Source organism: Octopus bimaculoides, chromosome 1 (assembly GCF_046866305.1).
Source record: "Octopus bimaculoides isolate indiv1 chromosome 1, ASM4686630v1, whole genome shotgun sequence".
Classification (NCBI taxonomy): Eukaryota; Metazoa; Mollusca; class Cephalopoda; order Octopoda; family Octopodidae; genus Octopus; species Octopus bimaculoides.
The window spans coordinates 2,713,127-2,727,914 of record NC_142928.1 but is presented as its reverse complement, the minus strand read 5'-3'; the positions used below and the strand labels follow the sequence as shown (position 1 = coordinate 2,727,914).

Here is a 14,788-nt window from a genome sequence, read left to right as displayed (position 1 = left end):
AACAACCATGCTACATGGCAGTGAAACATGGGCTGTAACTGCTGAGGACATACGTAAGCTCGCAAGGAATGAAGCCAGTATGCTCCGTTGGATGTGTAATGTCAATGTGAATACCCGTCAGAGTGTAAGTATCTTGAGAGAAAAGCTGAACATTAGAAGCATCAGTTGTGGCGTGCAAGAGAGACGATTGCGCTGGTATGGACATGTGGTGAGAATGGAGGAGGATAGCTGCGTGAAAAAGTGCCACACCCTAACAGTTGAGGGAACCCGTGGAAGAGGTAGGCCCAGGAAGACCTGGGCTGAGGTGGTGAGGCAAGACCTTCGTACATTGGGCCTCACCGAGGCGATGACTACGGACCGAGACCTTTGGAAATGGGCTGTGCGTGAGAAGACCCGGCAAGCCAAGTAAGATCGTTGCCAGTGCCCCTGGACTGGTTCTTGTGCGGGTGGCACATGAGATGCACCATTTTGAGCGTGGCCGTTGCCAGTACCGCCTGACTGGCTCCTGTAGGATTTTCGAGCGAGATCGTTGCCAGTGCCCCTGGACTGGCTTGTGCGGGTGGCACATAAAAGACACCATTTCGAGCGTGGCCGTTTTCGTGCGGGTGACACGTAAAAGCACCCACTACACTCTCTGAGTGGTTGGCGTTAGGAAGGGCATCCAGCTGTAGAAACTCTGCCAAATCAGACTGGAGCCTGGTGTTGCCATCCGGTTTCACCAGTCCTCAGTCAAATCGTCCAACCCATGCTAGCATGGAAAGCGGACGTTAAACGATGATGATGATGATGATGATGATCCATCCTTGTTTGTTTCCTAATCTCATTCACCCTTAAGCTAAAATTACTTAGGAGAAAAGAACTTCTGGCTATTTGTCTGCTTCAGTTTTCCAATAAAGATAACGCTGTTGGTTTGGCTTTTTGACGACAATATAGATTAAAAACACACTCCTATGTTTTTAGGTCAAACAGCCAATCCTTTTAGTCAAACAGAAACAGAATTATGGCCCTGAGATGAATACCACATCAATTAGCTGTCAACACAGAGAAATTAGACGGGAGCAAAAACCAAGGGGAGGCAGGTATTTAATGAATATAAAGACGAGGATACTTTTAGCAGTTGTTGTATCTGTGTTGAGAACGATATAAATAGTAGAGGTTTATAATCATCTACTCTGAAGTTGCTATTACTATTTAGTAATTATGAATAATTTTAATAAATCAGAAATTTGTGTTCTATGGTATTTGATGTACCTGTAGGTCAACACGTGCGTGTGTGTATATACACATAAATGGGTCAGATACATTGGTATGCAGGAAGTTACTAATTAATGTTGCATAGCAACCATTAGGCTAATCTAACTTACAGAGGATATTTTGCTAATTAAATGAACAGCCATCAGGATATATATATACTAGTGTATATGAAGGCTTGACCACATAATAAAAGGGGTCCAGAGTTTCTAGGGGTTTTTATTTCAATTTTGTCATGTGAAAGGCCAGTGTCTCTGACCCTTTTCAGGGCCTCTGAGACTGGTGAGAGGAAAGGAGGAGGAGGGGGTTGGGCTGGGCCCAAATACTTGCAACAGAACAGACTTTACTAAGTCACCCAAGGACCAGGTGGTGGCATCAGACCAGGAGATGGATTAAATCTACCACCCATAACAGGCCATAGTAGGATTTGAAACTCAGAGGGCAAAGGTGCAGGACAAACACCCCCCACCCCACCCCACCCCCTCTGTTACTCTTTACTTGTTGACCCCCTGAAAAGGGTGAAAGGTAATGTTGGCTTCAGCGGAACTTGAACTCAGAGTGTAGGGATTTTTTGATTTTTTTTTGATTTTTTTTATATATAGTTTCAGCTCAGAGCTGCGGCCATGCTGATGCACCGCCGTTATTCAGAATAAATGTGACAAAGCATTTCATCTCATGCTTTAACAGTTCTGCCAGTTTGTTGTCTGTGGTAGAAATGAATTCTAGAAACATTGGGCCAGCTCTATTATATAATCATAGCCTTCATACATACCAATATATCTCGTGTGTGTGTGTATACACACACACACACACACATGTGTATATGTATGTATATACATGTGTGTGTGTATGCATGTATATATACATTATTTACATTTGACGGATATTTGTCCTCATTTTGTTTGTTGTTAACACGTTTCGGCTGATATACCCTCCAGCATTCATCAGGTGTCTTGGGGAAATTTCGAACCTGGGTTCTCATTCCTAAGGTATTTTGTGATGTTATTATTATTATTATCATTCAGGTCACTGCCTGGAATCGAACTCAGAATCTTGGGGTTAGTCAAATGTAAATAATGTACATAATTCTTCATCGCTTAAATATAGAACTGCATGCACATATAGTTGAAACTTACAGAAAACCAAAAGACGAAGACAGGTGTGTAAGCAAGAAGCAGGTGTATTAGTTTGACACTCGGGAAGGTGAGAAAGTCTTTTACGTTTCGAGCCTACGCTTTTCAACAGAGAGAGAATAAAAAAACTTTTGGAGTTAGCAGTCAATCATGGCGACTGGTTGGACAAAGTTAGTTAGACAGGAGAGCTAGGAAGGAGGGGAGATAATAAAGGACTGGTGATCCCAAAACGAAGGTGCACGTGTGTAAGTGTGGATAGGGGCTGGTGACTTTGACATGTGCATGTGTGCATGTGTAAGTGTATACATCTGTAATGTGTGGGTGTATATAATAGCAATGTCTTCTGCTATAATGGTGATCTCCTTGCCATCTGTATTTCAGATACCCTAACCGCTACACTCCAACACTTTTTATTCTCTTTCCGATGATTCTTCCATGAATCGTTTGATCGACTCATTTATTTCAAATGAACACTACTCCATTTAGCTGTAGTTTCTAGCATAGGGACTAGGCTGTGAGGGGAAAGAATTTTAAACTAACCTCCAAACTACTTGACAGGTACTATGTCTTTATCACCCTTCTCTTCTGTTCTCTCCCACCACCACCACCACCATCTACACCAGCACCACCACCACCACCTGAACGATAATAAGCAAGATGAACTTGGGCAGGTTTTGTAATGAAGAATTTAAAGAGATGTGACTAAATATTACAGTGTTTTGCCTCCCATGCTACCAATTTTGTTCTTCCGCCTCTGAGTTTGCTTTTGTATTGAGTTATGTTATCTGGTTCGTTAATGATTGTTTGAGATGCAATAAATAATCTTTTATATAAAATATAATTAATATAGTGGCAGAATCGTTAGCACGCTTGGTGAAATGCTTAGCGGTATTTCGTCTGCCATTACATTCTGAGTTCAAATTCCGCTGAGGTCAACTTTGCCTTTCATCCTTTCGGGGTCGATAAATTAAGTACCAGTTACACACCGGGGTCGATATAATCGACTTAATCCCTTTGTCTGTCCTTGTTTGTCCCCTCTATGTTTAGCCCCTTGTGGGCAATATATAAATAAATAAATATAGTGACAGAAGCAGCATTTAATACCAAGAAAGGTAAAATTTATCCCCGCTTAAAAGTGGATGTTGTATTAGAACACAGAATACTGCATTAATTACCATGAGAGAACTTCTCATATGAACTTGTGGTGCATATAAGCACTCTTGTTTATATCACTAGCAGGAGATAATCATCTGTTCTCCTGTTAGTGATATAAACACAAGTGCCTATATGCACCACAAGTCCATATAAGAGGTCTCTCATGGTAACTAACACAGTATTCCATGTTCTAACACAACATCCACATTTAAGGGGGGATAAATCATGTTATTTTAAGTCTTATTTATATTTTTTCACTTTTGTTTTAGGAGCTGATATTGCTAATATTTGCAATGAAGCAGCTCTTCATGCTGCTAGATATGGCAAAAAGGCAGTGGACAGAGCTGATTTCGATTATGCAATTGAAAGAGCTGTGGTCGGTCAGTTAAATCTCTTTGTATTTTGTTTCTTGTTATTTTTATTATGAATGTCATTTGTCAGAAAGTTAGTAATATATTAAAAAAAGACTTTATAATTTGGACTGCACAAACCATACTAAAAGAATGGAATGCACGAGTAAGATGTGATCCAGCACATTTAAATAAGAACTGGATGAGATCTTGACAACCTGTTCAACCATGCTAGCATAGAAAGTGGATGCAAAGATGCCAGTGTGTGTGTGTGTGTGTGTGTGTGTGTAGGCAACAAATATGTTCATCATTGAAGTGACGGAGGGAGCTAGCAAGCACCAGCATTGCTAGAAATAAGAGTCAAAACAACGCTTAGCCACGTGAGGTCACTTTTCTAATGGCTGACAAGGGAGACAGGCTCCCTCCCTACAGCAAGCAAGGTGGAGTCATATCAGTGCAGATTTTAGATTTAATTAATTTTCATCAATAACTCATTACTCTGTCTCAGAGGATTAAAGAACCTGTCAGCCTTATAGAGAACTCCATAGGAAACATCGACTGATTTTGAAAATGATGAAGTGAGAATCATAAATTATTGAGATGGCTATTTGCAATTTCTAAATTTTAAATTGCGAATAGCCACCTTAATAATCTATATATATGTAATTATTTCTAATTATTTGCATTTATATATATATATATTACAAACATGTAACCTGTTCAAATATGTTTGAGACATATTCGAAACCTGTAAGAAAGTCATTCAGTGTATTTTGTCATAGAGAAAACTTCTCCTTGCAGACAAACAAGTGTAAATCCTTTGAGTCAGCCCACTGTTCTATATACTCATATATATATATATCATCATCGTTTAACGTCCGCTTTCCATGCTGGCATGGGTTGGACAGTTTGACTGTGGACCTGCAAGCCAGAGGGCTGCACCAGGCTTCAATCTGATCTGGCAAGGTTTCTACAGCTGGATTCCCTTCCTAATGCCAACCACTCTGAGAGTGTAGCGGGTGCTTTTTACGTGCCACTGGCACGGGACCAGTCAGCCAGCACTGACATCAACCATGCTCGAGTGGTGCTTTTTACGTGCCAACGGCACGGGAGCCACTCAGGCAGGACTGGCAACGATCATGCTCAGATGGTGCTTTTTTATATATATAAGATAATGCATCAAGAAATATATGTCCATGATAATTAAGAGCTTAATTGATAATAAACCTAGATGTTAAATGATGATATAATGAATATTTTGTCTTCTGTTTCAAGGTGTGGCAAAGAGAAGTAGATTATTATCTCCTAATGAAAAGCACGTTGTGGCTTATCATGAATGTGGACATGCTTTGGTTGGCTGGTTATTAAAATATACTGATGCCCTCTTAAAGGTAACCGATTTTTATCATTAAAATATTGATTTGCAGTTGTGATATATTCATGGCACTTTCCTGAAGGTATCATCATCACCATCATCATCATTGTTTTAACGTCTACTTTTCCATGCTTTCATTGGTTGGGCAGAATTTTGTTGAGGTGGATTTTCTGTAGCTGGGTGCCCTTCCTGTCATCAACCTTCATCTCCTTACCATTGGATGTGTTTTCATGGAAGAGTGGAAACTTAGGACACCGCTTGCATAACAGTGACACTCGTTTACAACTATCCCTCAGTGTCAAGACTAAGAGACACATATCATCACCATAATTTAACGTCCATTGTCCATGCTGGCATGAGTTGGACAGTTTGACCAGAGCTGATAAGCTGGAAGGCTGCACCAGACTCCACTCTGATGTAGCATGGTTTCTATGGCTGGATGCCCTTCCTAATGCCAACCATTCCAGAAGTGTAATGGGTACTATTACATGCCACCGGCACAGGTGCCAGTCGTCTGACACCAGTATCTGCCACAACTATGATTACACTTGGGTTGAAGGGTCTTCTACTCAAGCATGGCATATTGCCAAAGGTGTCGGTCATTTGTCATTGTCTCCATGAGACCCAATGCTTGGAAAGGTGCTTTTTGCATGCCACCAGCACTGGTGCTAGTTACGCAACACCAGCATTGACCACATTGCCTCTGTGAAGCCCAACACTTGGAAGGTGCTCTTTGCATTCCACCGGCACAGGTGCCAGTTACGTAACACCAGGTGTCATTAACTTTATATATATAAAATGTTAATATTTCTTTTATGAGCAGATATAGTAAAAACAGTTTGACATTAATCTGATGGGTTACTCTATGCTTTTGTAGAGGACAAATTTATTCTTTAACCCTTTCATTACCAACCCAGCTGAAATCAGCTCTGGCTCTGAGTACAAATGTCTTGTTTTCATAAGAAGACTGCACCAAGCTTCACTGTCTGTTTCATGATAAACAACATTTTTTGTCTTCCCATTTGGGGGTCAGTACATTTTTTTTTCTATCTAACCTTTTTCTTTCTCTCTCTCCCTCTTTCATGCCGATTGTTTTTAACCATCACCATCACCATGTCATGCACACACCATTCAGACTTCTGATGCCACCACCATCAATACCTTTAACTTTGCTGCCTTCCCCTCCAGTACCATCACCACTGTTTTTCACATCACTTATTGCCACTGTCATCCCTGACTGCCTTGGCTACCACGACCACCACCATGACTGTCGCCTCCGCCTCTATCACAACTGCAGCTCATACTATTACTATCACCCCATTACCATCACAACTGTCAATCTACTACCACCCTCACCGTCTCCGTGCCTACTATTACTCTCACCCCAACATGAGGAATAGTAGAAGTGTCATTGAATAATGAGAGAGGGGGTCAGAGTACAACACACTAACACACAGAAATTCGTTTTGGCATTTATTATATATATATATATATATATACACACACACACACACACACACACACACACACACACACACAAACACACATATATATATAGATATACACACACAATGGCTTTTTTCAATTTGCATCTACCAAACCTACTTAGAGTGTTTAGTCAGCCTGGGGCTAGAGTAGAAGAAACTTGCCCAAGGTAATCACACAGGCATGCCAGTCTTCAGTTTTGTTCTCAATTATAAATAAATGTCCAATTAGAAGTAAACTAGAACTTGACTTGAATTGTGACAACTCATCCAACCCATGCCAGCATGGAAAAGCAGTTTTTAAGGTATAAAACGATGATGATGATAATGATCTGATTAGTCCTGATGGTTTTAGTAATGACTATTGTAAATAACTTTGGAAACCTTTTCTTTCAAATGTCTTTTATTATTTATAATTTCTCACAGTTAACCTGTTTAAAAAAATTTTTCTTCTCTCCAGATATCAATAGTTCCCAGAACAAACAGTGCAATGGGATTTATTCAGTACACACCGTCTGACCAGAAACTTTATTCTTCAGAGGAGGTACGGACGTTTATTTAGAACTTTTTATTTGTCGACATCATAAAAATTTACAAATGGTAATAATAATTCTCTCATGGAACAGTGAAACTCAAAGAGATATGGCTATAAATATTGGTCTCATATTTTGGCACAATGCCAGCAATTTCAGGGCATGGGCAAAAGCCGATTACACTGACCCCAGTGTTCAACTGAAAGGCTAAGTCAGCCTTAGCGGTATTTGAACTCAGATGAAATACCACTAAGCATTTTTCCTGGCATGCTAACGATTCTTATTTCTTTATTGTCCAAAAGGAGCTAAATATAGAGGGGACAAACAAGGATAGACAAAGGTATTAAGTCGATTACATCAACCCTAGTGCGTAACTGGTACTTAATTTATCGATCCCCAAAAGGATGAAAGACAAAATCGACCTCGGCAGAATTTGAACTCAGAACATAATGGCAGATAAAATACCGCTAACGTTTCTGCCAGTTCGCTTCCTTCATAAAGATCTAAATAAAAGGATGTAAATATTAAGTTAAAAGCCCCCTTTGGATAGGAAACATCAAAGACTGCCTTTGTTTGCTGACTTGAATACCTGTAGGTGCTGGTGTGATTTGTGGTTGAGAAGTTTACTTTGGAATCTGGTTTTTGTTCCTACAGTATGGACACAGTTGGCTGGTATTGGTATTTTCCGCTATAGGTGTACGTTGACCAATACCTTGTGCTTGAAATTAATTCAATAGATGCAAACTAGAAGCTCTCTGGTTCTTATCCTAGTCGAGACTACAAACCAAAAGCAAAGCTTCTTTCTTCGAATTAAGAAAATATTTCGGTTCTGAATAGCTGCTGAGCCCCTACAATGTTCAAATGTTTCTCTCCTTCTATAAAGCTCCACACACATGATGGTTATAATGGTAGAGCTGTCGTACACAAACATTCTAAACTTTATTCAAACCTAAACAAATCTTCTTCATTCCATTCTCTCCAATCACTCTCCTCTGAATTTGCGTTCTCCCCCTTCTGTCCTTTCGGCTGTTACTACTCTTAGCTGCCTATCTGCCTGGCTGGATAAGAATTTCTTTGAACTAATACTGCTTCCATCACTAACGGCACCAGCACCACTCTGCTGGTGCCATGTAAAAAAGGCACAAGTGAGGTGCCACATACAAGGCACTGGTGATAGTGTCACGTAAAAAGCACTGGTTATGGTTCCACATAAAATGCACTGGTGATGGTGCCACATAGAAAACAGCCAGTACACTTTGTGAAATGGTTAGCATTAGAAAGGGCATCCTGCCATAGAAACCATGTCAAGACCGACAGCGGAACCTGTTGCAGCTCCTGGCCTTGCCAGCTCTTCAAATCGTCCAACCCATGCCAGCATGGTAAATGGAGATTAAAGGATGATCATAATGTATATATGGTCCCTGTCTAAATTCAAATTAAGAACCTTTTCTCCTAAACTAAGGATTATAATGTCCTCATATTTAGTTTAGAAATAATAGCTCCTAGTTTAAATCCAGCATGACCCCGCATTATTATATCTTGGAATAAAAAAACTGATGATGATAAGGGATTAAACTAATCTAATTATCATAAATTTATACTTTGAAGATAAGTGATAATTAGTGTGGAAAATTATAATCTTAATTAAAATCTATTTTACATCTTAATTTAATCCCCTGAACAATTCTTCATTTCTTCTGTATCTCTCTGTCTTTTTACATTCTGTAATATGGAATATCCATTTTTCTTCCTTTAGTTATTTGAAAGAATGTCTATGGCTCTCGGTGGACGAGCAGCAGAAGCAATTATTTTCAACCATGCCACTACTGGTAAGAATTTCTCTTTTATTTTGCTTTCATTGATTGAATGCTTTGATGGATAATGATTTCATTAAGTGAAATCTTTATCCTTTTAAAGCAATTCTTTTGGTCAGTAATCACTGTTAAGGGTATGTAAAAAGCACCATTCAAGCGTGGCCGATGCCAGTGCTGGTGGCACGTAAAAAGCACCATTCATGCGTGGCTGATGCCAGTACCGCCTGACTGACCCTTATAATTCTGACGTTTTCAAACATATTTTTCAAATCTGAATTTAAAATTTTGTTTTAGGTGCTCAAGATGATCTAAAAAGAGTTACAAAACTAGCGTATGATCAAATCCAATCTTATGGCATGAATAAACGTCTTGGATATTTGTCGTTTCCAAATGAACAAGAAAAGGGGATGAAAACAAAACCATACAGTAAGAAATTAGCAGCTTTAATTGACGAGGTAATGTTTGTTTTAAATTACATTGACTTTAACCCTTTTTGATACCAACTTGCTTAAAACCATCCCTGGTTCTGTGATAAAAATCTTGGATTTTTGAAGTGATTTAAACTGAAATCTGCCATCAAAATTTCATGTTAATTTATGTTCCAAAACCAGCTTAATAATGACAAAGTTATTTTACTAAATTCTTCATTATTTAAAAGAATTTATTGAAACAAAAGCAATGTGTGACAGTAACAGCATTATTTTAGGAGATATGAAATGATTTAAATTACACCCACTTTGATATTGTATCCTAAAAGAGTGGGTGTTCAATGTTCGATTATTTGATATCATCTTGTGATTTCTTGCTAAAATTCCTCTTTCTCAGACAGCATGGAAAATTTATTTTTCACTTTCTTCAGGTCTAAAGAGAGACTGACTGACCTCCTCTCAACAAAACAATTCAAATAGTTAATAGTTGATGTTTTCCTCCTCTCTCTCTCTCACACACACACACATACCATTTTGCCTTGTGTATCTAGGGTGCAGAAATATGATTTGAAGGTGATTTGGCTGTCACTACACAAATTTCCACACCCCGTATTTCTTTTTTATTTTTTTCATAAAATATAAAAACGTTTCTTTAAAAATTCTTACTTTCAGGAAGCAAAGAAACTTGTCGCTCAAGCTTACCAACATGCGGAGAATGTTCTCGTAAAGAACAAAGATAAACTTCATTTGGTGAGCATAATTTGCATATTTGTGCTTGGTGTAGATATAAAACTAGACAAGCAATTTTGTTGAGCAGATTTGTTTCTTTACTAGATGTATTATTATTATTATTATTATTATTATTATTATTATTGAGTGAGGGAGCAGTGCATGTCACCAAAGTGACACTGGGGTAAAATATATGAAGCCCAGTATACCCATCATGACTACCCGTCTGATAAGGGTACACCAGGCACATGCATCACAACCATATGTGCACGACATGGTGATCTCATATCAAGATAAACAGCGCATGACCTCGCAGGTGGGGCCCAGTTAGAATTTCCTTCAGGTCGAGTAGCCCATTCTGCTCAAAAGGTCCCTGAATAAGGTTTGTTTAAGGATGCTGAACAAAACACCCATGTTTCCAAAGGTGAATTATTCAAACCCCAAAGAATTCCTCTCAACACACGGCTATGATGCTCCCCCACTACTTCTGCTCACGATCAGAGATGCACATATCGTCAACCACCAAGGGACATGCTCAACTTGTTAGGGTCAAACAACTGACAAGCAAATCTGTGGTATTGAGCAGAAAATTTGCTGTAGCCCATCTTTTATACCAAGACAAAACAATGTACATGATAACACTTCCAATCAATTAAGATCAGAAGCCATGAGAGCCACTGCCTCGTACTGCATCTTATTATTATTGTTATTATTATTATTATTATTATTATTATTATTATTGTTGTCTTGTGTGTTAGCTGGTGGTCTCATTAGTTGTGGTAGCATAAAAAATGCATCTAGTATATTTTGTGAAGTAGTTGCCATCAGGAACAGCATCCTGTCATACAAAAACTGTGCCAAAGCTTGATGCAGTCTTCTGGCTCTGGTTTGTTGGATCTTGTGGAACTGCACAGCCCATGCTGTCATGGAAGATGAATATTAATCAATGATGAAGTGAACATTAAAAATGATGATGATGCAGAGAAGGGTTATGATAATGATGGTGGTCATTATCATCATCATTGTTTTAACATTCACTTCACTGTGACTGTATGGTCAGACAAAGCTTTGATTGGCCCATGGCTGTAGTAGAAGACACTTGCCCAAGGTGCTCCACAATGGAATTGAACCAGAAACCGCAAGGTTAGGAGATAGTTTCCTTATTGATTTCCAGTAAAACTTGTGAATATTTGGGTTGGATACAGTTTGTTTGCAGTTTCTTATGAGGTTCTTAGCACCAAGTTCTTTTTTCGCCATTCATTGTTAATTCTACAATATTATGGTTCCTCCCTCACCTGTTCCTCTGTCCCCATCCCCATCTGATTCACCTTCTTGTACCTTGAGGGTACACCCTGACACCTCATCACCATCTTTTCTCCTTTTCCAGCTGGAGTAGCCGGTATCTGCCACAACTATGATTAAACTTGGCTTAAAGGGTTTTCTACTCGAGCATAGCATATTGCCAAAAGGACTTGGTCACTGCCTCCGTGAGGCCCAATACTTGAAGCCCAACATAATTCCAAATGGTCTCGATCCTTGCCTGCATGAAGGCCAACACTCGAAATGTGCTTTTATGTGTCACCAGCATAGGTGCCATTTGCATGATACTGGTATCTGCCGTGACTGATTTTACTTGGATTGATGGGTCTTCTTCTCAAGCACAGTGGGCTAGTGGTCAGTGGTGTTGCACTCACGATTGTGAGACCATAGTTTTGACTCTCAGACCAGCTGCATGTTGAGCTCTTGAGCAATACACATCAGTTCATGTTGTTCCCATTCATGGGTAACTTTGTGATGGACTAGCCTTCCAATCCAGGGAGATGTTTAGCCTGATTGCCTAACCAGTGGAATGGCATCATTCAAAAGCTAAAGCACTGTGAAGTGCATTGTGACCAGTGATGTATAACAACATCCAATAGTCTGGTCGATACCATCATATATGTGTCTTTTCTCTCTCCATTTTTTAATTCTCTCTCTACTTTTTCCCTCTTAATCCTTTCTGTCAAAGAACGTAAGCTCGCAACGTAAAAGACTTTTCCATTTTTCCCAACCATCAAACTAAAACACTTCCTACGCCTCTCTTCGTCTTTTGTTTTCTATAAATTTGAACTATATATAATATTACTTTAACCCTTTCGTTACTGTATTTCTGTTGAGATGCTCTGTGTTTCTTTCAGTTACTTTAAATATAACAAATAATTTAGTAAAATAACTTAGTTATCATTAAGCTAGTGTTAGGAAAATTAATTGTGACTAAGGTTTGGTGGAAGATTTTAATTCAAAACTTTTGAAAACAAAACATTTGTACTCAGAGCCAGAGACAGTTTCAGCCGTGTTGGTAACGAAAGGGTTAATAAGCTTTATGTGTTATGAATCGAGTATCTGTGTGACATCTTTATTACACATCCATAAGGCTTTCTTTCTTCGATGTCAGTAGGAGAGAACACCATAACTTCAATGTGTGTGTGTGTGTGTGATTACGTTTCTGTGTTATGTGTCAACGTTGTTGGCAGATATACATTTCACTGAGAAGTATAGACACGGTTGGCTGCACAAAGTCTTTACATATGAAATTTTATAGTCCTGTTTACATCCTATAAATGTATTTATTTGCTGTTTTCACAGGATGCATTGTTTTCTATTCATTTCTTAACGTATATTATTTATCCTAACCTTGACAATCCTATCCTGCTTTCTGAAGATAAAATCTAGAGCATGAGGTTCTGCATTGGTTAATGGTTTGTGTAATTCATTGTGAGATCTTTTGATGGCCACAGGAATAGCTGTATAGTTAAGTTTGTTTTCCAACCATGAGGTTTTAGGTTCAGTCCCACTTCGTGGCAACTTGGGCAAGTGTCTTTTCTTATAGCTCTGGGCTGACCAATGCGAGTGAATTTGTAGATGGAAACTGTGGAAGCATGTATATATCATCATCATCGTCATCATCGTTTAACGTCTGCTTACCATGCTGGCATGAGTTGGATGGTTTGAGTGGGGACTGGCAAGCCAGAAGGCTGCACCAGGCTCCAATCTGATCTGGCAGAGTTTCTACAGCCAGATGCCCTTCCTAACACCAACCACTCAGATTGGATTGGAGCCTGGTGCAGCCATCTGATTCGCCAGTCCTCAGTCAAATTGTCCAACCCATACCAGCATGGAAAGCGGACGTTAAACAATGATGATGATAAGGACCACTCAGATTTTGTTTTTTATTCTGTTTTCTTTTCTTTTTGCTGTTAGTGTTGTGTTTTATGTTTTAGGAGATACTAACCAAATTAATGATGCAACTTCCTATTCTCCTATCATTGCAGTGACTCTATATTAATATCTTGTATGGATGTTTATGTTGAAGTGTCTTTCATGTTTACTGTGCTGCTACATACCGTGTTTGGGACTGTGGGTAGACCACTGCCTGCTTATCATCACCATCATCATTGTTTAACGTCCTCCTTCCATGCTGGCATGGGTTGGATGATTTGACAACAGCTGGCCTGGCAGAAGCCTGCACCAGACTTCTGTGTTTGCTTTGGCATGGTTTCTATGGCTGGATGCCCTTCCTAACACCAACCACCCTGTGAAGTGGGCTGAGTGCTTTTTACATGGCACCAGCACAGGTGAGGTCAGTTTTGGCATGGTTTTTACAGCTGGGTGCCCTTCCAAATGCCAACCACTTCACAGTGTGGACTGGATGCTTTTTAAGTGGCACAGAAATGTCTGTGGTATATTTCGTTTTTGCATTTTTTTAATTTAGTTTGCAAGACTCGCCACCTTACTAAATAATAATGATAAAAGAAGTGAAATAGAACCAGTGCATGTGTTTATTATTGACAGAATGACCCCCACCCTCACCCCAACATACATCAAAATATTTATTTGTTGTTTTGTTTTTCTCTATTTTCAGCTAGCAACAGCTTTATTAGAGAAAGAAGTATTAACCTATGAAGATATTGAATTATTAATTGGTCCACCTCCATACGGAAAGAAAGTAACCATAGAACAGAATATTCTGGGAGGGAAAGACAGTCCCTGAACGGAACATTCCAATGACTGGAGACCAAATTTTCTTAGCCTGTTTGTTATGAAGTGTTTTAAATATAGGAATAAAATTTATTTATTTAAGAAGAATTGAAGTCTTTTTTAATTTATTTTATTGAAAATACGAAACAATGCAAAATAGTAATTAATCTGTTGTTGGCTTCAAATTTTGGTGCAAGGCCAGCAATTTTGAGAGGTGGGGAAAGTCAAATACATTGACCCCCAGTGTTCATCCCCTGAAGCAGGATGAAAAGCAAAGTCAACCTTGGGGAATTTGAACTCAGAACATAAAGACAGATGAAACGCTGCTAAGAATTTTACTTGGAATGGTAAAGATTCTGCCAGGTCACTGCTCTACAAATTAATTTATAATTAAGATGATTGGATTGGGGTACAAGAATGGCTTTGTATGTTGGGGAGTATGGAAGGTCATATGGGTTGGGGTACAGGCATAGCTGTGTAGGGTTGGGAACAAAAGCAAAGCTAAGGGTCAGAGGTATG

The 14,788-nt window shown here is 39.2% G+C and overlaps 1 protein-coding gene across 1 annotated transcript in view; it reads left to right on the top strand.

Moving 5' to 3' along the window:
- The window catches only part of LOC106871107 (mitochondrial inner membrane m-AAA protease component paraplegin), a 64,725-nt gene extending 50,348 nt beyond the window's left edge, over positions 1-14,377 (top strand). Inside the window, exons 13-19 of the mRNA XM_089347659.1 lie at positions 3,809-3,919; positions 5,165-5,280; positions 7,209-7,292; positions 9,038-9,110; positions 9,390-9,550; positions 10,196-10,273; positions 14,154-14,377. Of these exons, the coding sequence (XP_089203785.1) occupies positions 3,809-3,919; positions 5,165-5,280; positions 7,209-7,292; positions 9,038-9,110; positions 9,390-9,550; positions 10,196-10,273; positions 14,154-14,282 (752 nt within the window). The 3' untranslated portion in view covers positions 14,283-14,377. The remainder of the gene's footprint in view (positions 1-3,808; positions 3,920-5,164; positions 5,281-7,208; positions 7,293-9,037; positions 9,111-9,389; positions 9,551-10,195; positions 10,274-14,153) is intronic.
- The last annotated feature ends 411 nt before the right edge of the window (positions 14,378-14,788 follow it).